Below are 19681 nucleotides of genomic sequence, written 5' to 3'. Positions count from 1 at the left end.
TTCGTATAGTATCTTAGATCATGGCCGAATAGAAGAGCCCCGCTTGCAAGGGGTTTAAGGGGTTCGCAGAGTGATGAAGCGTCAAAGACTCAGCCCGACACGGCAATTACTCCACGGTCGCGATTTACCAAATCGCATAAGGAGAGACATACGATCACAGAATATGAACCTGCCCGGGTTCTGTTCACTAAAAATCATTTAGAAAGCGATGGTACCTCGGTATTCCCGTGCTATGTCCCTTGGGTTGATAGCGGGAAGGACCCGTGGACGGATATATATTGTGACACAACCCCCATGTAACCAGTGATTAGCTTTACACGCATCACTATAAATCGACTATCCAGTGCCCACCAAAGTCTATCGCGAGCCCCAGTCGCAGGTTATTAGCCAATCAGAACAGGAGCATGTTTTTTCCGCAAAAGCTGGTCGTTCGAAATGACCCCTTATGAAGGTAGGACAGTTCAAGCACCTTAGTAGAACGCATTTGGAGCAGTTTTAGTACATTTATAGTATTTACAGCACTTACTACCTTGATAATGACTTTGATCCCTGGTAAACCTATATCAGTGTACAAGATGTGCCAGGGGGTTCATTCCCCCGCATTCCTCGCAAATGACCGGTGGGTCCTCAACTCTCGCTTTTCGCGTGAGTTCTGGTCGAAAGTCAACAAAAAACAGCACAACTTCAACAAATGCGCATTTCAGACTGCGTGACTAAGTATACCGGGAAACAATCACTGGAGCTTTGAGCTGAGCAACTTTTTGACGACCTTTTGTTCGGTGGGTACCCAGCTGACCAATCAGAATGCGGGCATGTTTTTTCCGCAACCTTGGGTCTTTTGGAAGTGCGCGCAGAGCCTCATCATCGGGGTGAAACTGCACCAAGACAATCCTACTTTGCATGATTCACCTCACGTCCGCTAGCTTACGAACTAGCACGTTTAAGGAGGCTCTGCTATATCCTCACACGGTTTAGTATGTGTTGAACAACGAATGTTTCAGTCCATATTAAGAGCGTCGGTCGAAGAAATGTGGTTTCAAAGGCGTCTGTCGAAGTTTAAAACGTAGAAAGCCTCAATCCATGGCATATGTAAACGCTCAGAATCAGTAGAAATGTTTAGATGAGATATGGCCATCTGAATACAGTAGCATCTGTCCAACAAGCAGCGTCAAGTGCGTTCGAATCAGGGCAAGCTGGTTCGGCCAGAGCACCCGGCAAGCTCAAACCCTTTGGGATGTTCAACCTACTACATCTGGATACACCAAGCGGCTTCGGAGACCAAAGTTATGTAGACTCCAGATTTGCTACTTCTGGAGAGCCGTCGGATATATCCATACTGCGCGCTTGACCAGGAGGGGCTGAGAGGTCCTTGCTACCTGGGGTTGACACCACCCCTCTCCAAGGAATCTATTACACTAGCAGTCAAAGAGGCTGGACGAACATAAACGTACTATCTCTTCTGTAAGCGAATGGACGTTGCTTTCGCTAGTTGTACCCATCGCCGCTTCCTAGTATACGAACCCTCTGTCGTTGCGCATCTCTGATAAGTCTCAATGTACGTTCTGTGGATTCTAAGACATCCGATTAACACTATACAGTAGGGTATAATGGATGAGCTGAGCTGGTGATGCAGCTGTAGTATACGCGATCGATGATGCCCATATCCACCTAGAACTAGTACCCACACGCCAAGGAAGCCCGCTCGCTTGCGTCTACCAAGCACAAGCACAACACCATCTTTGGGCAGAACCTTGCCCGTGATGGACCTGACTCCTGGTTGCGTGTCGGAAAGCAAGGGTCGCGTTTGACAAAATGTGTCGTGTCATCCCCATCTGAATGGCATTCCGTCATGCCAACAGAGCGAATACTTTGGTACCGCGTGGTAGCAACGACACGCTGGACATCTTATGAAGGTGCATTTCCTTGCAAGACAGATGAAGCCAGACCCTCGCATTGATGCTTGGACCCCTATCTCATATAAACAAGCTACAGACACTTTATGAGCCGCAAAGGTCATGATCTACCAAAGTCCCCCGTGCATCTCGTTGAGAAAGAAACCGGCCAGTTACCCCTTCGCGCCTGCAGACGATGGCAGACGCTCCGCGGCGTGTAACATTTATGCAACAGCTTGATTTGTAATGCGCTGCGAAGCATACTATAGTGACCCATAACGTGTTAAAGCTGGAGAAAAGTGAATGTGCAGGTGGTCAGTAAATAGGGAAGAAAGCTCCCAGCCTGATTAGCTAGTTAACTTCTATTACCCTAAGGTATAAGTAGCCTTCCTCTGCCTTCCAAGCACCGAGTTTCCTTCGTCCTCTTCTTAAGAACCGTATCATCATCTCGAGACCGCTCTTCTATCGTCTCGTAAGCTGTTGAAGTTGTCTTGTCTATTTCAGCATCTCTATCTCACCTTCTGCGATATCATTACTGGCAGAATTGCCTTATGTTGTTCGCGTCCTTTTTAAAAGAAACAAACATGTGCGAGCTTGAGAGATTCGAGAGCGACGTTGCTCCTCCCACGAACAAGCCTCATTCGACCTCCGCCCGCGCGTCTGGGATTACATCTGATGCTCTTCCACCGGAGCTCATCGAACATGTCGCATCGTATCTCGGAAGCAAGAATACCTGCTCACTCCGTCTCACGCCGAGCTGCCTGTCAAAGTCTTCCTTCTACTATTTCCGATCGGCATTCATCTTCCAGGGTCGTACCGCCTCACACGAGGCATCGCTGCGAGAGCTCGAATGCCTAGCACACAATGACAATCTCGCTCGGTACATCATGTCGATGGCAATACGGAGAACCTCACACGGCCGCCTCGGTCTGGGTCTAGGATGGCGACGAGATAGGCCAGGCGTGCCGACCCTTGAACAGAAAGGGCGCAACCTCAGAAATATCCTCCAGACGGCCTCCGCGCAGTTGGCATCGTCACCAGCTCAGCAGATGCCACAAGTGAGACTTTCTCCGCGCGCAAAGAAGTCATCGGGACTCTTCAGAAATTAGAAATTACCATCTCAATCAACCTCTCATCCTGAGCTGCTGGACTGCAGCATGCTTTGTCTCCAGCGGTTACTACTCATTTCGAGTAGCCCGAGGACCGTCTGTAGCCCAGCTTCCTCGTTCATCGCGCGCCCTGCACTTACAACATCCTGTCGACCCGTCGAAGAATATCTGATAAATGTGACGATGCCTTTCTCAATTCTAAGAGTCTGATTCCTACATGACGCTTTTGATGTCATTCCATAAACACTACCGAGGAATCAGTAGCGTCGGCAGCAATCAGAGACAGTGCTTGACGCACCTCAGCCGGGTTAAACACTCACGAAACCTCCATCACCTGCATCGGGGAGTGCAGACTCAACGACCTGGCTCGGTTTCTCCTGATCTATAACGTCAAAGCTCTGATACTGAGCGCATATAACTTAAACAAAGTGGCTCATGAATGAAATGTAGAAGTGGGTTAGTTTCACGCTTGCAGTATAATGGACGTTTTGGCTAGCTTTTAATAGAGTGTCTGTTGCCTCTAAAGAGTCTTAATCATCTTTTCAAAGGGCTTTTTTTTAGCTGCAGCTCATGTGGATGACATTAGTCTGTCTACCTCCTCTAATTGAGTGGCCCATTGTTATCTTATACCCCAGGACAAAGATTCTGAGACCCATTGAAAGTGCGACACGCGCAGTGTGTCGCTTTACGATACAAAGCAAGTGGTTGTATTGTAATAGAAGCCTTTTCATATTAGCTTTTCTGTTTCTCAAATATCATTTGGTGGTTCTGGCTTGAAACATCAGTTCCAAAGGCCCTGAGACGAGACATAAAAGCATACAGCGCATTCCATACCCAGAAAATTGCCATTTACTTCCTAAGGGGGCAATTGGCTGTTTACACTTGTTGTTCGAATTTGGGACCTCCTGGTCTATCAAATGCTCGCGTTCCAGGGCTAGGGATTTTAAAGATATTGTACACCTATCGAATTGACTGCTAGATACCCAGCAACACAGAATTCAGAAATACGCCGGAACGACCGATCTACATACATACAAGATGTCTTGCACGCAGATTGGAACAGACTTCTCCAATGCTTCTTTAGAGAGTCTACGCCAACTTATCAATGATTCTCACCACGCACAGCAGGTCAAATGATTCTTCTCCCTTTGAAGTCGAGCTGCAATGGGAGAGGGACGTCTACGGCACGCTTGGTCTTCGCGATCGTGTATCTCAGAGTTTCCTGACCCTCTTCCGCGGTCTCATTAACTGCGCAGTCCTGGAGATGAACGTGCTCTCCTGTGACGAGGTTCTTACTGTGGCGAGTGCGCTCGCCAGCCAAGCTGACATCCAGTTGGAACGCCTTCTCATTAACCAAAAGACAGGACAAAACAGGATCGGAATCTTTCCAGCAAGTTCCTCCGAGCCGAGCATTGATGCTCTTACCTCTCCAAGCTTCGCGAGATTAGTGTTACCAGTGACTTTGAACTCGACACAATCCGTCACTTTCTCCTAAAAGCACTACAGCAGAGCCCTTGTCTGGAATCATTGACTATTGACTGCTGTGGTGCGAACGAAGCGAATCGTAGCGCATTCGCTAGTTTCCTGGTTGCCACTCATTTCCCATTTCAGCTCAAGAAGCTGAGCCTTAAAGGCGGCATCCTACCAGTGGTTAAGTGACACGGATGTGATAGTTAGCCTTTGCAGGGCTCAACTACATGTTTGCGCTCTTGGAGGCATCCAAAGATGTTGAAGGTTTCACCGTGTTCTGATTGCAGATGAACAGCGTATTCAACGGCCTATTATTCCCCTCTTTCCGTACTTCGCTATATGAACGTAGCACGACAGGCAGAATTAGGAAAATGTACCTCTGGAAGAGAAGTGCTCGAGCGAGCAGTCTCCAAGGAGGAATCTCAGTCTGATAGAGAACGTGATAGGCGGGCTTGCTCAGGGAGCGGGAGTCACTCATCCCCGGCCCATCACCATGTAGCTGAGTGCTTGAACTGCCTGTATCATACTTTTTTTCTTTTGCTTTTCTCTTCCTCTAATTTCTTCTAGTTACCGTAGCCTATGTACGACCCCTTTTGCGGCCAAATAAATTTCTAGTACAGAAGGCCATCTTACATCCTAGGGTAGATTCTTGTATTTCCCTGGCGGCTGTTGATGGCCTTCGCTAACATCTCCCTCGCCCCAGCCGTCGGGTCTAGCCCATTGTCTAACGCAATAAGTTAGTACTAACTTAATAGCCCCGCAACTTAGGTTCATTCCGATGCGTGCAGATCGGTTGAGCATCGCCGATGTGACGTGTCGCCCTTGGCTTTTGTGCCTGACCTCCCAGGAGCACAGGGAACCCTCACTTCCAAAAGCAAAGGTACGTATGGATACTTTCCGGCGGATAGGTACATGGCTCTGGACCAGAGCACTAAGCACCCTGCACTTTGAAACAAGAAGCAGTGGCGATTATACGAAAGCGTGTTGACTTGCGACATCGTCGTGTCAGCTTCAGTCTGGATTGCAATAGTCCCACCCCCCTCAAAAGCTACTGTACAGGCACTGTACCTGGTAAAGACATCGCTTTTGATGGATTTCGGAGACGATCGTCTTGATGGTGTACGCCACAACTTCCGCGAAGTCACCTGCAGTGCGGTTCGTGCCGGCCATTCCGTCCGAAAATGCGCCAATGATGACGAGATCCTGTCTACGAGAGATATCGCCTCGTTGAAAGGCCTCTGGAAGCCTGATGCCTACCTAGTTCCATCGAGTGATGGTGAACGAGTTGATGACCAATTGTGCTGCTGCTACTTCTACTATCTCCTAGTCCACCTCTTCGCTACTACAGTAAGCGAAGGTTGCTCGACATGCTACTCCAGAAAGATACGCCTGACGCTGGGAGTAATTGAAGTTGGCTGATCTGCAAGTGTACAGCACCTGTGATGTAGACAGCCGACTTGCTTGGATCTATTTAGTGCACTGACTGCCGGGTCACCCCGGATCTACACGGACGCAGCAATCGTGTCAGGTTTTCATTGCGGAATCCATTCCCGAATCTCGAATAGTTCACCATCAGTGCCACTCTGCAGCGATAAGTCTTGATGTCTCGACCGACCCGGGCCCAATTTGTTTCCCTGCAGGATGCGCGAGGCGCCCACAGACCTCTCCAAAATTTGAGCTGCGTTGAAATCCAGCTGCGGAAGCGCTAGCGTCTTCGCATGCAAGGCTTCTTTGCACAGTTTGCCCTCTCTCGAAGCCGCTAAGATCGACGAAAAGAATCCGTCGCTTTCTAGACCTGACCCAAGAATGCGATACCCAGAACGCAAGCAGAGTCGCCTTGACCTGCAGAGAGTGCCAACAACCCCGTTCTGGTGGCAACCTGCAACTCGACTACGTTGCACTTTACGAATAGCCACCTGAGGACGAACAAGACCAAAACGTTTTCACTTCTCGAAGGCCTGCGTTGCGCCTTGTCAATTCTTGTGAAACGCGACATGGTCGGTCATTACCAGCTAGAGGTCCGACGGCCATCTCTGCCTTGCACGAACATGACCGTCTTAAAGTACCCTCACAAGAAAAACAGGGTAGAGTTTCAAGGTCTCAGAATATTGCTGCTGTATGCTTTCGCCAGGGATGCTTGATTAATATTGAGGTACCTATTTATTGGGTTTCGTTGCCTCTTTCTTTTGGGCCAAACGGCGAAGTCCGGCACGGCCTCGCTCTTCCTGTGAAGACCGACAACATTGCACTAGCACCTGGATGCAGGAGGGTATGGACAAGAGATGACGGAGTACGATGCAGTCGTTGATCAACTGGTTCACGACACACATCGCCCTCGATGGGATCTGTGACCTTCTGCAGATGTCGCACGACATGAGCAACTGGGCACTCGTTGGAGAAGAGGAGACATGACCGAGAGATGTGAATCTACGGGTTGGTGTATCTTTGTCGCTTGGGGGTTGGATATGCACGCTTTGACATTGTCATAGGTCAAGGATGGCCCCTGTGAGTTAATCTTCAGTAGGTTCCCTACAGTTGAGAACCAAACCGAGGGATTTCCCAAAGCGATGGGGTGCGGCAAGGTAACAGCGGAATGCCTGTCCATTTTTCTGATAGATCATCTCACATGCAGAAGTGGATATCTCTCTCTGGTACTTTTGTCCATCGCAGTGGGTGTGGATGGCCTGAGGCAGAAAGGACTTGCAGGGAGTCAGGGAGCCTTTTCCTTTTGTCTCCCCGCGCTCGCTGCTGCTTTGCTTTCTTCTCTTCTCCTCACTCACCTCCATCCTCACTTTCCATCCATCCCATTCTCCCCTTTGTTCTTGCTTTTCATCCCAAAATGGCCTTCCTGCATGAAATGCCCGAGGATATCCTTCGCATCATCATCTCCTACATCCACAATCCAAAGGACATCACCGCTCTCTCCATCCAATTCCGCCGAGTACATCCCCTCTGCGACCTCCCCCTCCGCCGCAAATACAGACGCATTCGCATCAGAAACGATCACCAATCCGACAAAGCCTTCCACATTCTTCTGTCTATCTTGCGTAAGCCGCGACTGGGCCTCTTTGTCCATCGTCTCGAGGTCGACCGCCAAGCTCGATGGAATTATTCCTTCCAGATGGAAGAATGGCAACGCTCTCTTTCCGACACAGAATTAACCAGCCTGAAAGACGCCATCTCCTCTGCCTTTGAACCCCAGGAGACGCACTATGTTCTCAATCTCATCATGCAAGACCCTCGCACTCGAAACAAAACCACAATCCGAAGGTGAGTCTCTCTCCGCTCATTGCCGCTATTCTCTCACACATGCTGGGAAGGTCCGGTCCAGAATACAATCGACCCTTCATGGTCGGCCAGGCCCTAGCCGCAGTTTTGATCACAGTCTGCCCCAACCTGGAGCGCTTGGTCCTGGTTGCCTCGCAGTCACACCCGCCCACCCGCCACCAGCTTATCCAGCCACCGTTGGACTTGCTCCTGCGTAGAGTAAAATCATCCAAGGGCCAATCTAACCTGTTGCAAAGCGTGCGCTCCATTGACTTTCTATCCCCGAATCTCAACTCAAGAGATCGCTTTCCAACATCGTGTAGTCTTGTCCGCAGTATGCGGCTAGTCCGCCGATTGCCCAACTTGTCGTCTGTGAGCATTGCGGGGATGGTGAAGCTCGACGGACCTGTGTACATGTATCGCGGCGAATGGTCTAGAGTGCGCTGCATTCAACTGCACGACTGCGATCTGAACACACAGCACCTGGCATCGCTCTTGTGCTGCGTCGAGCGGCTACGAAAGTTCACATACACCCCTGCACGCGTGAACATTGAGACAGGAAGTGTCTTCAGTCCAACGGAGCCACCACAGATGTTCAACCCCGCCACACTCCTGCGATGTATCCTCCGTCACAAGGACTTTCTGGAACATCTGGACCTGGATCTTATCTACGAGTCGACACCATTTGGCTTCGGTCTCCCTGTGCCAGTTGACGATAGGGTGATGAGAGAAAAATATCTAGAACATCCAGAAACGAGGCGCCCCCCGGCACCCCTAGACATACAGAGCGGCTCCCTGCTAGATTGCATCGCCCTGACGCGGCTGAAGATTGACGTAGTGACATTGTTCTACTTTGCGGATGGCCTGGGATCTGTCAGTCCGAGGAGCATGGACGATCCTCCCTCTCTTGCGAGCCAACTGCCACCAGGCCTCTGCAGCCTTCGCGTGCGCGGATATGAAGCGGGCAGGATCAGCTATTATGACCGTCAATTATGGTCGCTACCACGACAAGCGAGGATGGAGCGACCGTGGTTGCGCGATATCAAGGGCATCAAAACCCCCATCAAACACACCCAACCGCTTGCGATTGAGCCCGGATTTTTCCGAGCGCCAAAAGCAAATGAAGAGACCTCCGAGAACTGGACCGACTACGAGTACTAGATTGTGCTTTTCATTTAGCCGACTTTGTATCTAATCTTAATGATGCCGTCTTATGCCGATCTGTCTTGCTTCCGTTTTACCCGACCGTGGTCGGATTGGTGCATTAAATGATGCCAGTATAGACCTTTGCGGGGTACAACTACCCCAGATCCTCGGTCAGAAATACACCGACCATGGTTAAAAGTGGCAGCTTCCCGTCCCCACGCCCTGGTTAAGATCGCCACCGTCGTAAGGATGTTTCTATTCCAAGGGTTGTGGCTCGCGCTGCTTCCCGCCCTCGCGCTGGGTCGCATTGACCGGTAAGGCTTCCCTGCAAGGGCGGATGAATTGATGCTGATGATTACAAGTCGGCGCATTGTCTCCAAATACAATGTCATTCGCACCAGTCTGATCGACAATGAAACCACTCCGCTTCAGGTCGGCAATGGCGACTTCGCTTTTGGCTTGGACAACACTGGGATGCAGGTTCGACCCTCATTTCTGTCTCCGGATGGATGAGTCACTGACTATATAGACATTCCTACCTTTTAACTCCCTTTCCAGCTGGGCGTGGCACAACGACTCTTTACCGACCAATGGGTGAGTCGCGGTATGCAATTTTCCCTCTGTCGACTAACAACAGCTGCAGAGAACAGCTGAGCGACTACACCGGGGTGGAAATGCTCACCCACGGTCGAAACGTCTCCTACGCAATTCCCGATCCCGATCTCCCACAGGTATCCCAGTGGCTCATTGGGAATCCGAACAGGATCAACCTCGGTCGCATTGGACTCAGATATAAAGGCACTACGCTGGCCGCAGACCAGATACTAGATCCACACCAGGAGCTTGATGTGTGGAACGGAATCATCACTTCCACGTTCGAGATTGACGGGGTAGAGGTCAGGGTCGTGACGCAGGGTGACTTCGACTCCGACTCGGTCGCATTCGATATCGAGTCAGATCTCATCCAGTCTGGGGCGTTAACCGTGGAACTCGATTTTCCATACCCCCCAATCCACACAACAAAGTACAAGTATGAAGTCTTTGTCGGAGTTTACGATTTCCCGGATAACCATACCACGACCATCACCCCGAGTCCCGAGAAAAATACGGCCCATATTTTTCACGAGCTGCAGGAAACAAGCTATTTTGTCAATCTCCGGTGGCCTTCTCGTACTCCATTGCGCCTATCCCAGCCAAAAAACGCGACCGGGCTCACAAAGCATCGCTATACACTCGATCCCCGTTCGCGCTCGTCAACAATTTCTTTCACAGCGCTCTTTTCGCCGGAGAAGCATACACCTGCGCAACCGTCCACAATTAGCCGCCGCAACTCCGCCGCTTGGAGCAAGTACTGGACTAATGGCGGCTTCGTGGACCTTACATCCTCGTCAAACCCCAAGGCAGACGAGCTCCAGCGAAGAATCATCCTCTCGCAGTACCATGTTAGAGTCAATAGTGCTGCGACAGGCCAGTCACCGCAGGAGAGCGGGTTGATGAACAACGGATGGTATGGTAAGTATCTTGCATTCGCGTCATCTCTTTCAGCGGTTCGATGACAAGGACAATCGCACTGATGGTGGTAACAGGAAAATTCCACATGGAGATGGTCGTCTGGCACAATGCGCACTGGGCGACGTGGGGACGGCAGGAGCTTTTTGATAAGATTTTCCCAGCCGTGTATGAGAGCTTGTTGCCGAGTTCTATCGCTAGGGCGAGGGCGAATGGATGGGAAGGCGCTAGGTACGTTTCCTCTTCGTCGGCCCAGCGCATTTAAGTACTGATCGGATTTTCTAAGATGGCCGAAAATGACGGAAATAAGTACGGGTGTTAGTTCGCCTGGGGGGATCAATGGACTCCTACTCTGGCAGCAGGTATGTTGGGCCCGGTACTCAATTTGCACAAAGCTGATATGGTAGTCTAGCCTCACCCGATGTACCTTGCGAAACTGGCATACCAGGCAAATCCGACAAGGAAGACTCTACAGAAGTGGGATCGAGTCCTTTCTGCGACGGCCGATTACTTGGCTTCGTATGCGTGGAAGAATGAGAGCTCCGGCTACTATGATCTCGGACCACCGTAAGTCTGTTTGGTTCCTGCTGGGATGTCCCTTTCTCACTATATAGGTCGTACGGCGTTACTGAGAATACGCCTCCTCGCGAGACGCTCAATCTCGCTTACGAAGTAAGCCGACCTTTCGCATCTTATCCTTTGCTTCGCTGATATTCTCCAGATCGCTTACTGGCGCTATGCCCTCGATGTCGCTATCGCATGGAAAGCCGCCCTCCACGCCCCCGTTCCCTCGAAGTGGAAAACCGTCGCACAAAACCTAGCTCCGCCTCCACAAGTCTCTGGTCTCTACGCGGTTTACGAAGGCCTCAACAGTACCTGGTGGGAAGACTACAACCTTACCGACGACCCGCGAAGCCTGATCATGCTGCAGGGTGTACTTCCTGATACACCAGCTGTTGATCCGGAAGTCGCGAAGCGAACAAGCGATAAAGTCTGGGAGGTTTGGAAGGATGAAGATATTCGCGGGTGGGGGAGACCTGTATTGGCGATCAACAGTGCCAGGGTCGGGGAGAGAGAGAGGGCAATCTTTCATTTGACAAACTATGAGAGGTGGATTTTTGACGATGCTGGTAGGCCGGTTTTCTTTGTTCAGTGTTTGAGTTTAAGATGGTACTGACCTGATATGCGGTAGGCTTTGCAGTCCGAGGAGGTGACGGTGAGTTTCTTTGTTTGTTTTGTCGAGTATCGCTGATTATGACTTTAGGAGGAACCCCTCCGCCGTTTATGCCTGGAAACGCTGGCTTTCTACTCGCAGGTAAGTCGATTCCCAAGTGCAGCCAGTGATAGGGCTGACCAGGCAGTCGCGTACATGTCGGCCGGGTGGGAAGGCTCGGAAGGGCAGGCGCCCGGATTCCCTCAGGATGGAAGCTGGGTGGTCAAGCACGAAGGTCTCCGCAAGGCACTGTAAGTGTAAGGTGGGAGAAACATGTGAACAGGCGATGTGGAGCAGATGGTGTTCGTATGATGATGCATTTGTAGGGTTCCTGGATCCCGATGATGTCACAGCCCGTCATGATTCGCTCCACCATTAAATACCTCTGTCGAGCTCTGTCTAGCTCTCTCTCTCTCCATAAACAATCGCTTCAACCATTACAGAAACATGCCATTCCACTTGAACATAGATACAGAGCGGCTGTTCAAGAGTGCTGACCGCGCTTTTGAGGTCGTCTCGACTACCATTATGACTTTACTTGCCCATCTTACCTCCTTTACCCTTTCATTTACCATCAGTCGGATCGCATTAACAGCCATTCTCCTCCCCCTATACCTTTACAAGCTCATGCTTTCCATGCTCCCTTCCGTTATCCGAAACTCCTTCAACGTCCTCACCCCAGGCGGGTGGTCCAGTCTAGTAGCCCAAACCGACCAATACCGATCAAAGTCCGACACCCTTGCCCACGAACAGCTCGAAGGATCATACAAGTTCAAACCAGATGAGGTGTTTCACGTGGATAGGAACAGTCGCGGATGGATGGAGAGTGTGCCGTGGGCAAATGACACGGAAGAATTCGACGTTTGCGGCGCAACAGTCCGATATATCCATCTTAAGCCGAGCTACAGCACTGTCCTCCAGGATGGAAAGAAGTCGCATCGTCCAATTGTTTTCCTTCACGGTGGCATCAGTTGGAGTTATATGTGGAGAAATGTACGTTCTCTTGCGCAGACTCGATGAACCTCACGAAGTAGCTAATGAAGCTGGCCTGCAGGTCTTCCCCTCTCTCCTTGAACAAGGACACGAGATCTACGCAATTGACTGGCTTGGTCATGGTCGCAGCGACAAGATCCTTCGCCCGGACGCCATTACCTTTGAGTTGCATATTTGCACTTTGACTCGCTTCTTCGAAGTCACTGAGCTCGAGGATGCGATTGTCGCTGCCCATGAATGGGGCGGGTACGTAGCCTTTTCTTCCCATCTGCAACCTCGTGCTAAAGCTGTATAGATGCGTCGTCCTGTGCACACTCCCCCGTCTCCCATCCACCTCGGCAACAAGCCTCTTCCTCCTCAACACCTTCTTCCCGCCACGTCTCAGCGACTGCTCGCTGCACTATCGCCTCCTCAACCGAATCTGGTACTGCGTCACCGGCCTCCTCCACGGCTACACACCGGAATCAGCATACCTCCGCTTCCTGAGCCCCAGCATCCAAGCAAGCGATATTACCAACTACACCTCAGCGTACAAATCCCTTCCTCGCTCGTCAAAGTCCTCCATTGAGCGATTTGCCCACCTCCCACCTTCTCTGCCTCGATTCCTCCTCTTCACCCTCCGCAACACCTTCCTCTGGAAAGCAGCCGAAGGCTTCCTCGGCCCTTCCCACTTCGAAACCCTCAACACGCAAGCCCGTCTCTCCGCGCAAGACGATCAGGTCCGTCGATACTGGAGTACCGCTCGCACAAACTCCGGCGATGAGAACGGAAAGAAGACAGAAGTCGCTGTTGTGTTTGGAGAGAGGGATCCGCTCGTTAGAGACTACAAGAATGTTCTTGTAAGGACTATTCACCCTGATCGCATGGCGAAGTGGGCGCCTAGGGGTATCTGGGTTGAGAAGGCAGGGCATCTAGCTGTTGAGGAGAAAGCAGCTGAGGTGGCCGGGCTAGTGGGCAGATTTGCCAGGGGCTAGATCATAGACCTTTATCGGTGGAGCCAGAAGGGTCGGCGTTATGTTTTATGCGGTGGTGTGGTTTCTTTGTGATACTTGCAGTATGTACATTACTATTCTTCGTCTCGTAGATCGGCGTCAGGTACTTTAGCATAAAGTGTATGATATGGAATGACCTGTTATAGCACTGTCTCATCCTTCCATCAAGCCATACTGACATCACAACTCTGATGAATATCTCCCTCAATCATAATACTGCTGTGGCACACCCGCAATAATCTCCTTCTCTTGCCGATCCACCACGCCCGTCCGATACCTGTGGTCCTTCGCGATTCTTGCCCTCGCCCATTCTACCCCAGTCAGCTTCCAGCACTTCCAAAGCATAGATAGGGCATACTCACCCTCCGCAGTGAACCCCTCCAGCGCCTCTGCATAGTTTCCATCCAGTTTACTCCCCACCCTCTGTAACAACGGACTCTCCAGCGGCTTCATCCGCACACTCGCCTCAGGCCTCGCAAAATAAATCAAACTCAGCCTTGATTTCTCAACCTGATCCTTCGGCGGCCTCACAACCCGATGAACAGTACTCTTGAGAAACCCACCAGAGAGATACTCCAGCGCGTCGGCAATATTCACGATGATGCTCTCGGGATTCGACTTGACATATTTCCACTCTCCGTCAGGTGTCAGCACCTGTAACCCTGCGATCGGCTGATGGAAGAGAAATGTGAGCGTATTGTAGTCCGTGTGGCCCTTGGCCCAGAGATTGAATGCCGCTGCATCTTCGGCTTCGCTGCGGGGGTGGTAGATCATGTAGCGGAGGTATTCTAGTCCCGGCTCCTCGTACCGATGGCGATTGACGAGTGTTTCGGGGTCGATTTCTAGAACGTATGCAAATAATCGCAGCAGAGGGAGGAGGATCTTGTTGTGGATGTGGAGCGAGAATTCTTTGATCTCTTCCCAGTGGTCCCGAATCAGCTGCGGGTGAGGTCTCTCGTGCTCCGGAGTGAACTTGGGGATGTTATATCGCTCGTCATTGTCGCGCGCACTCAGCTTTCCTGTTGATTGGGGTTTGTAGCCGCGAAAGTCGCCGGAGGCTGTGTCGCTGATGTATTTGAGCTTTTCGTCGAGCGGAAGCGCGAAGAAGGATTGCGCGAGGGCGTACTGGCGGTTCATTTGTGCTGGAGTGAGGCCGTGGTTTGTCACATAGAAGAAGCCTGCATTTTTGGTTTAGCTGGAAACTGTATTTAAAGAGAAGGGCAGAAGAAAGACCATTTCTATTGATGAAACTCAAGACTTGGTCTGCGAGGGTTTGGATTCCACCTGGTTTCTCAAGGAGGGAGAGGTCGAGGGCTTCAAGGGACGCCCAGTCCACTGATTATCACTCAGTCAGTCTTTTTATTCGATCTTATGGGGCAACATGGCAACATACAATCCTCCTTCGTCTGAGGGGGTGGGATGTACTCCTCCAGTGGTGGAACTGTGGTTGACGGCATTGCTTGAGATGGTACAACTGATCTGGTTATCTTTTAGCGAAACCGGGCCTACTTGCATACCCCGCGTCTATATAACTTAATGAAAGTATTGTGGCCGGTGGTCCGATGGCTTCAAGACATATGTTGACATGACTCCATCCAATGAGCCAACTTATCCTCCGCATCACACCATAGCCGCTCTCTATATCCGCCGATTCGTCAACCCCATGTCTCCAACTCCAAGAGGATTCTCTAACTCAAACTGTCCGTAGGTATCGTCTAGGTCGTGGATTCTTCTGTCCCGGGCATGTAAGTTGGAGTAGTTTTCAGCAAGGAAGTTGAAGATGTCATTTTCGCGCCTGTCACGCTATCGGACCATCACCGACAGGGAATCTCTACTGCCGCAAACAAGAAAAGAAAAAGATCGGAGATAGAGAATCTTTAACTCAGGTGGGGTATAAAGTCTCCCGCACCCAGCATTGGCCTTTCTTGTCCTCCTCTCCAAGCTTTACCAAGACTGCTTGATACGACAAGACGCCATGGCGACGGTAGCAGACAAATCGGTTGCCGTTGAGCAAACTCAACAGATTCAGGATGGACTAAGTGATCAAGAGAACGAGAAGCCAATCTTGAGACATCGTCTCAAGAGGATTCTATGGGATACGTTTGACTACTCGCCTGAGGAGAGGAGATTTATCTGCAAGATTGACTTCTTCATCCTGTAAGCCCACTCTGCAAGGCTTCATGTGGGGAGAGATCATCTCGCTAACGGGACCAGGACGTGGGCGAGCTTCTCGTACTTCTCGAAGAACTTGAATCAGAATAACCTGTGTATGTTGCGATAATGGACGTCATGGTTACAAAGGCTAACTTCTGCAGCGAACGCATATGTCTCGGGTATGAAAGAGGAACTCAATGTTGTCGGAAACCAGTATCAGACTTTTACTACATTGTGGACAATGTAGGTGGCCTCTCTCCGGCCTTTCAACCGATATATCCCTCCTAACACGGTCTTTCTTGACAGTGGCTATGTTATCTCCCAGATTCCGTCTCAGATGATCTGCACCCGCGGTAAAATCCCTCGACTTAACTACTACGCCCCTGGCTAACGCTCCCCAGTCCGCCTCTCTCTCTGGTGCCCCTCCTGGGAATGCCTCTGGGTTATCGTAACCTTCGCCTCGGCAGCCGTCAAAACACCCGAGCAGCTCTACGCCTGTCGCTTTCTCGTTGGCCTCGCCGAAGGCACCTTTTACCCGGCCGTCCACACTGTGCTTGGAGGGTGGTACACAAAGCGCGAACTGGCGAAGCGGGCGTGTATATTCTTTGGCTCGGCGTTCGTGGGAAGTATGTTCAGTGGCTATTTGGTACGTGCAATCCCCCACTGAGCCTGCTCACCTATTCGTGAAAATCTATTGACAGTCAGAGTATAGCAAGCAGCCCTCTACACCGGCATGAACGGCATCGGCGGTCTATCCGGCTGGCGCTGGCTGTTCATCTTCGATGGAGTGATTACTTTCCCGATGGCTGTCTGGGGGTATCTCGCCTTGCCGGATCTACCGAGTAACACGCGTGTTTTCTGGCTGAAGCCAAAGGAGAAGGAACTTGCGAGACAGCGCATGCGAAGGGCAGGCAAGGCTTTGGAAGAGCCGATTACCTGGAAGGGAACGAAGAGGGTGCTCAGCAGGTGGCACTTCTGGGTTTATACGGCTTATTATACGTTTGTCTCCCTGTCCAATCCCATCTATCAAGAGTTGAAGAGCTAATGATGAGGGATTGCAGCTTCTTCATCTGCAGCGAAAACATCGGCTCGTACATGAACCTCTGGCTGAAGTCACTTGACCGGTACTCTGTCTCGCAAATCAACACATACCCGACCGTAACGAATGCGATCACGATCCTAACGAGTTTGATCTACGGGTGGACGAGTGATGGGTTGCAGCTGCGCAGTCCGATCGTGTTTTTCAGCTTGACGGTTTGCTTTTTCGCGGCGATGAACCTGGCCATTTGGGATGGGGTTCCATTTGGCTTGAAGTGGGCGAGCTATTATCTTACCGGGTACGTCCTTGCTGTAGCGTTCAGTGCAGGCGGTTTATTAACAGATTATCTGGGGGTAGGTTTGCACAGGGTTCTGGGCCCGTCTTTCTGGTATGTTCTCTTGACCTTATTCCTGTAAAGCGAACATGTACTAACGAGGGCCTCCAGACAATGGTCAACGAAGTCTGCGCCGGTGATAGTCTCGAGCGGAAGATCATTCTCGGGTCTACCAACTCGATCGCGTGAGTAGCCCTACATTTTCGGTTCACCATGCCCTCTGACAGCTATACCAGATACGCATTCAACGCATGGATTCCGTTGATTTCCTACAACACGAACTACGCGCCCAGGTTCTTGGTCGGAAATTCAGTCACGGTGGGCTTAATCATTTGCGCTGCCTGTACGCTGGTCCTCGCGGTTCGGCTTGAGCGAAGAGATAAGAGGAATCAAGGCGCTGAAGACTCTGGAGGTGAGAGTACAGGAGATCGCGTGGTAGAAGTGGGAGCTTGAGGCCACAAACGAGCATATCTGCGTTGACTCAAACGTTTGAAGGGCGAGGTAGAGAATTATTGGACGCTGTGATCGCACCCTTAACTCGGTCATTTTCTCAAGCGCTTATCGAATCATGGAATAAACACCTGGCAAGGAATAATTTGATCCGGACGTTACCCTATGTCCCAGACTAGATTCGCTCAAGCTTTCCGTCATGTATTCTCCTGGTGTATCAATGGCGAAGTTGAGGCCAGAAATCTGTGTTGGTTCAATGCACCGTGACATTCGTATCTGGAGGCAACGACGTTCAGCCTGACGTCAGGAGGCTATACTCCAGGGCAACAAGCATGGCGGCTGTGTATGAGAACCACCTGCACAACTCATCGCATGCCTGTTTCGGACTAGCAGACAGAAGTCAGAAGCTTCAAGATTCCGAACCCGAAGACGGAGATCGCGGTCTTAAGCTTATTCTTAGCCTGTGTCCCAGGCAACGACGTTCGAGACCAACCTCAAGATGGGCCGGCTGTCGCGCCGTGGCTGCCATTCAGGGGTTCAGAAAGTGAAACCGAGACAAGCGAAGATGGGATCAACCAATCTTAGTAGTCGATATTGTGGGTCGGGGATGGCAAGAACGAAAACGATAGCGAAAGCGAACCCGAGAAAATTTAGGCATCCAGATCGGGGCTTGGCGCAGGGCTGTGCTATACGAATCCGATGGATGGTATTGATCTTGCTTATATATAGGGGTTGCGTTGTCAGGTCTGGAAAGTATCAATCATCCCTCAACAATGGCAAGCGACGACGACCACAACATCTACGGGTACAACCCTTCCATCCCGGCCGCTGCCATCTTCATCGTCCTGTTCGGCGCTTCAACGGGCTACCACATCTACCAAATAGTCCGAGCAAAGGCATTATACTTTATTCCTTTTGTGATCGGTGGTATCTGTACGTCAACCCTTTTACATATCTACGTCTTGACCTAACAAATTTCAGTCCAAGTACTCGGCTACCTCTTCCGCATCCTCAGCAACAACGACACAGGCTCAATCCCTAAATATGCCCTGCAGACCGTGCTCATTCTGCTCGGACCCGCTCTGTACGCCGCCTCAATCTATATGGTTCTGGGCCGTTTGATCGTGCACCTCGACGCGCAAGAACACAGTCTCGTCCGCGTGAAGTGGATGACCAAGATCTTTGTTACCGGCGATGTTATCTCTTTCCTTATGCAGTGCGGAGGTAAGGCCCCCCTTTTCCATCACCATTCCTAAATCGCATACTGACAGAGGATATAGGAGGCGGCCTCATGTCTGGCGACAACCCCGACAGCCGCAAAACCGGCGAAACAATCACCATCATCGGCCTCGTCGTGCAAGTCATCTTCTTCGGCTTCTTCCTCATCACCGCGATAATCTTCCACATCCGAATCAACAAAGCCCCCACGGCTCGCTCCAACGAAGTAAAGACCCACTGGCGCGGAAACGTCATGGCCCGGAACTGGGTTACGCTTCTCTATGCTTTGTATGTTGTCAGCATACTCATTCTCATCCGATCGGTGTTCCGCCTGGTGGAGTTCATTGATGGTTATGGGGGATATCTGATGACACATGAGGTTTTCCTGTATGTGTTTGACGCGGTGCTGATGGCTATTGTTATGGGGATTCTGAACTTCTGGCATCCCTGTTACGTTATCCTCTCCGGAAAGGGCTATCAGCCGAGAGGCGACTTTGAGAGTGCGGATGCTGTACCTTTGCGGTAGATTTCTTCTGTTTAAACTTGTATGTGGGTACATGGAAATCGTGCGACACGATAGGTATATTTTGGAGTTGGAATGAGCGGGTTCTTGGTTTATCTAGATCGGGCTTTCTTATTTGTTAGATTCAGCGACGGACTTTGTGGTTATCAGGCTTTCTCTAGGCCATTTCGTTATCATATTATGAAGCATTTCGACTGATCTGACATAAGCGATTCACTTATCTCTTTGGAAATTACTATGTCAGTTGCAGAGGTGAGGACTCTGGTGAAAATTGGAGAGGTAGACGCAATATGTAGTCGAAGGGAAAGCCTGCCAACACAACCTGATGTGAACAATCTTATCGGCCGCAATAATAGAGCTCACTGAGCACTC

The 19681-nt window shown here is 50.8% G+C and overlaps 7 protein-coding genes across 7 annotated transcripts; 6 read left to right on the top strand and 1 right to left on the bottom strand.

The window, feature by feature from the left end:
• Nucleotides 1-2476: 2476 nt before the first annotated feature.
• Nucleotides 2477-3033, top strand: BJY04DRAFT_214822 (uncharacterized protein; the record flags this gene model as incomplete). Its single annotated transcript, XM_073715322.1, has 2 exons — nt 2477-2819; nt 2873-3033. 2 exons carry the CDS (start codon nt 2477-2479, stop codon nt 3031-3033), a joined length of 504 nt encoding a protein of 167 aa, XP_073574753.1.
• A 4214-nt stretch (nt 3034-7247) lies between these two features.
• BJY04DRAFT_181004 (uncharacterized protein) lies at nt 7248-9281 on the top strand. Its single transcript, XM_073710148.1, has 3 exons — nt 7248-7741; nt 7792-9198; nt 9247-9281. The coding sequence occupies exons 1-2, from the start codon at nt 7311-7313 to the stop codon at nt 8897-8899; spliced, it is 1539 nt and encodes a 512-aa protein (XP_073574752.1). The 5' UTR covers nt 7248-7310; the 3' UTR covers nt 8900-9198; nt 9247-9281.
• Nucleotides 9236-11861, top strand: BJY04DRAFT_232431 (Six-hairpin glycosidase-like protein; the record flags this gene model as incomplete). Its single annotated transcript, XM_073719755.1, has 11 exons — nt 9236-9364; nt 9414-9478; nt 9528-10396; nt 10471-10624; nt 10680-10755; nt 10806-10960; nt 11008-11065; nt 11115-11523; nt 11586-11609; nt 11658-11708; nt 11755-11861. 11 exons carry the CDS (start codon nt 9236-9238, stop codon nt 11859-11861), a joined length of 2097 nt encoding a protein of 698 aa, XP_073574751.1.
• A 161-nt stretch (nt 11862-12022) lies between these two features.
• On the top strand, nt 12023-13684 carry BJY04DRAFT_156083 (haloalkane dehalogenase family protein). Its single transcript, XM_073708959.1, has 3 exons — nt 12023-12599; nt 12661-12845; nt 12895-13684. The coding sequence occupies exons 1-3, from the start codon at nt 12054-12056 to the stop codon at nt 13571-13573; spliced, it is 1410 nt and encodes a 469-aa protein (XP_073574750.1). The 5' UTR covers nt 12023-12053; the 3' UTR covers nt 13574-13684.
• Nucleotides 13685-13795: 111 nt separating this feature from the next.
• Nucleotides 13796-15048, bottom strand: BJY04DRAFT_214819 (uncharacterized protein; the record flags this gene model as incomplete). The annotated part of the gene is made up of 4 exons (XM_073715321.1): nt 13796-13902; nt 13954-14769; nt 14825-14926; nt 14985-15048. 4 exons carry the CDS (start codon nt 15046-15048, stop codon nt 13796-13798), a joined length of 1089 nt encoding a protein of 362 aa, XP_073574749.1.
• A 420-nt stretch (nt 15049-15468) lies between these two features.
• BJY04DRAFT_156046 (major facilitator superfamily domain-containing protein) lies at nt 15469-17736 on the top strand. The gene is made up of 10 exons (XM_073708958.1): nt 15469-15748; nt 15806-15858; nt 15907-15988; nt 16052-16098; nt 16147-16391; nt 16458-16744; nt 16807-17082; nt 17142-17172; nt 17230-17303; nt 17355-17736. Exons 1-10 carry the CDS (start codon nt 15567-15569, stop codon nt 17569-17571), a joined length of 1494 nt encoding a protein of 497 aa, XP_073574748.1. The 5' UTR covers nt 15469-15566; the 3' UTR covers nt 17572-17736.
• Nucleotides 17737-18282: 546 nt separating this feature from the next.
• Nucleotides 18283-19479, top strand: BJY04DRAFT_156037 (RTA1 domain-containing protein). Its single transcript, XM_073708957.1, has 3 exons — nt 18283-18501; nt 18550-18792; nt 18849-19479. The coding sequence occupies exons 1-3, from the start codon at nt 18342-18344 to the stop codon at nt 19310-19312; spliced, it is 867 nt and encodes a 288-aa protein (XP_073574747.1). The 5' UTR covers nt 18283-18341; the 3' UTR covers nt 19313-19479.
• Nucleotides 19480-19681: the final 202 nt, after the last annotated feature.

Source organism: Aspergillus karnatakaensis (genome assembly GCF_047715665.1).
Source record: "Aspergillus karnatakaensis strain CBS 102800 unplaced genomic scaffold BJY04scaffold_8, whole genome shotgun sequence".
In the NCBI taxonomy this organism is placed as follows: domain Eukaryota; kingdom Fungi; phylum Ascomycota; class Eurotiomycetes; order Eurotiales; family Aspergillaceae; genus Aspergillus; species Aspergillus karnatakaensis.
This window is presented reverse-complemented; position numbering and strand designations above follow the sequence as displayed.

Coding starts and splice junctions, on each gene's coding strand:
- BJY04DRAFT_181004 (XM_073710148.1), top strand. CDS start 7,311: ATGGCCTTCCTGCATGAAATGCCCGAGGATATCCTTCGCATCATCATC. Junction 7,742..7,791: donor AACAAAACCACAATCCGAAG/GTGAGTCTCTCT, acceptor CATGCTGGGAAG/GTCCGGTCCAGAATACAATC.
- BJY04DRAFT_156083 (XM_073708959.1), top strand. CDS start 12,054: ATGCCATTCCACTTGAACATAGATACAGAGCGGCTGTTCAAGAGTGCT. Junction 12,600..12,660: donor GGAGTTATATGTGGAGAAAT/GTACGTTCTCTT, acceptor GCTGGCCTGCAG/GTCTTCCCCTCTCTCCTTGA. Junction 12,846..12,894: donor GCTGCCCATGAATGGGGCGG/GTACGTAGCCTT, acceptor AAAGCTGTATAG/ATGCGTCGTCCTGTGCACAC.
- BJY04DRAFT_156046 (XM_073708958.1), top strand. CDS start 15,567: ATGGCGACGGTAGCAGACAAATCGGTTGCCGTTGAGCAAACTCAACAG. Junction 15,749..15,805: donor AAGATTGACTTCTTCATCCT/GTAAGCCCACTC, acceptor TAACGGGACCAG/GACGTGGGCGAGCTTCTCGT. Junction 17,173..17,229: donor GTTCTGGGCCCGTCTTTCTG/GTATGTTCTCTT, acceptor GAGGGCCTCCAG/ACAATGGTCAACGAAGTCTG.
- BJY04DRAFT_156037 (XM_073708957.1), top strand. CDS start 18,342: ATGGCAAGCGACGACGACCACAACATCTACGGGTACAACCCTTCCATC. Junction 18,502..18,549: donor TTTTGTGATCGGTGGTATCT/GTACGTCAACCC, acceptor AACAAATTTCAG/TCCAAGTACTCGGCTACCTC. Junction 18,793..18,848: donor TTTCCTTATGCAGTGCGGAG/GTAAGGCCCCCC, acceptor CAGAGGATATAG/GAGGCGGCCTCATGTCTGGC.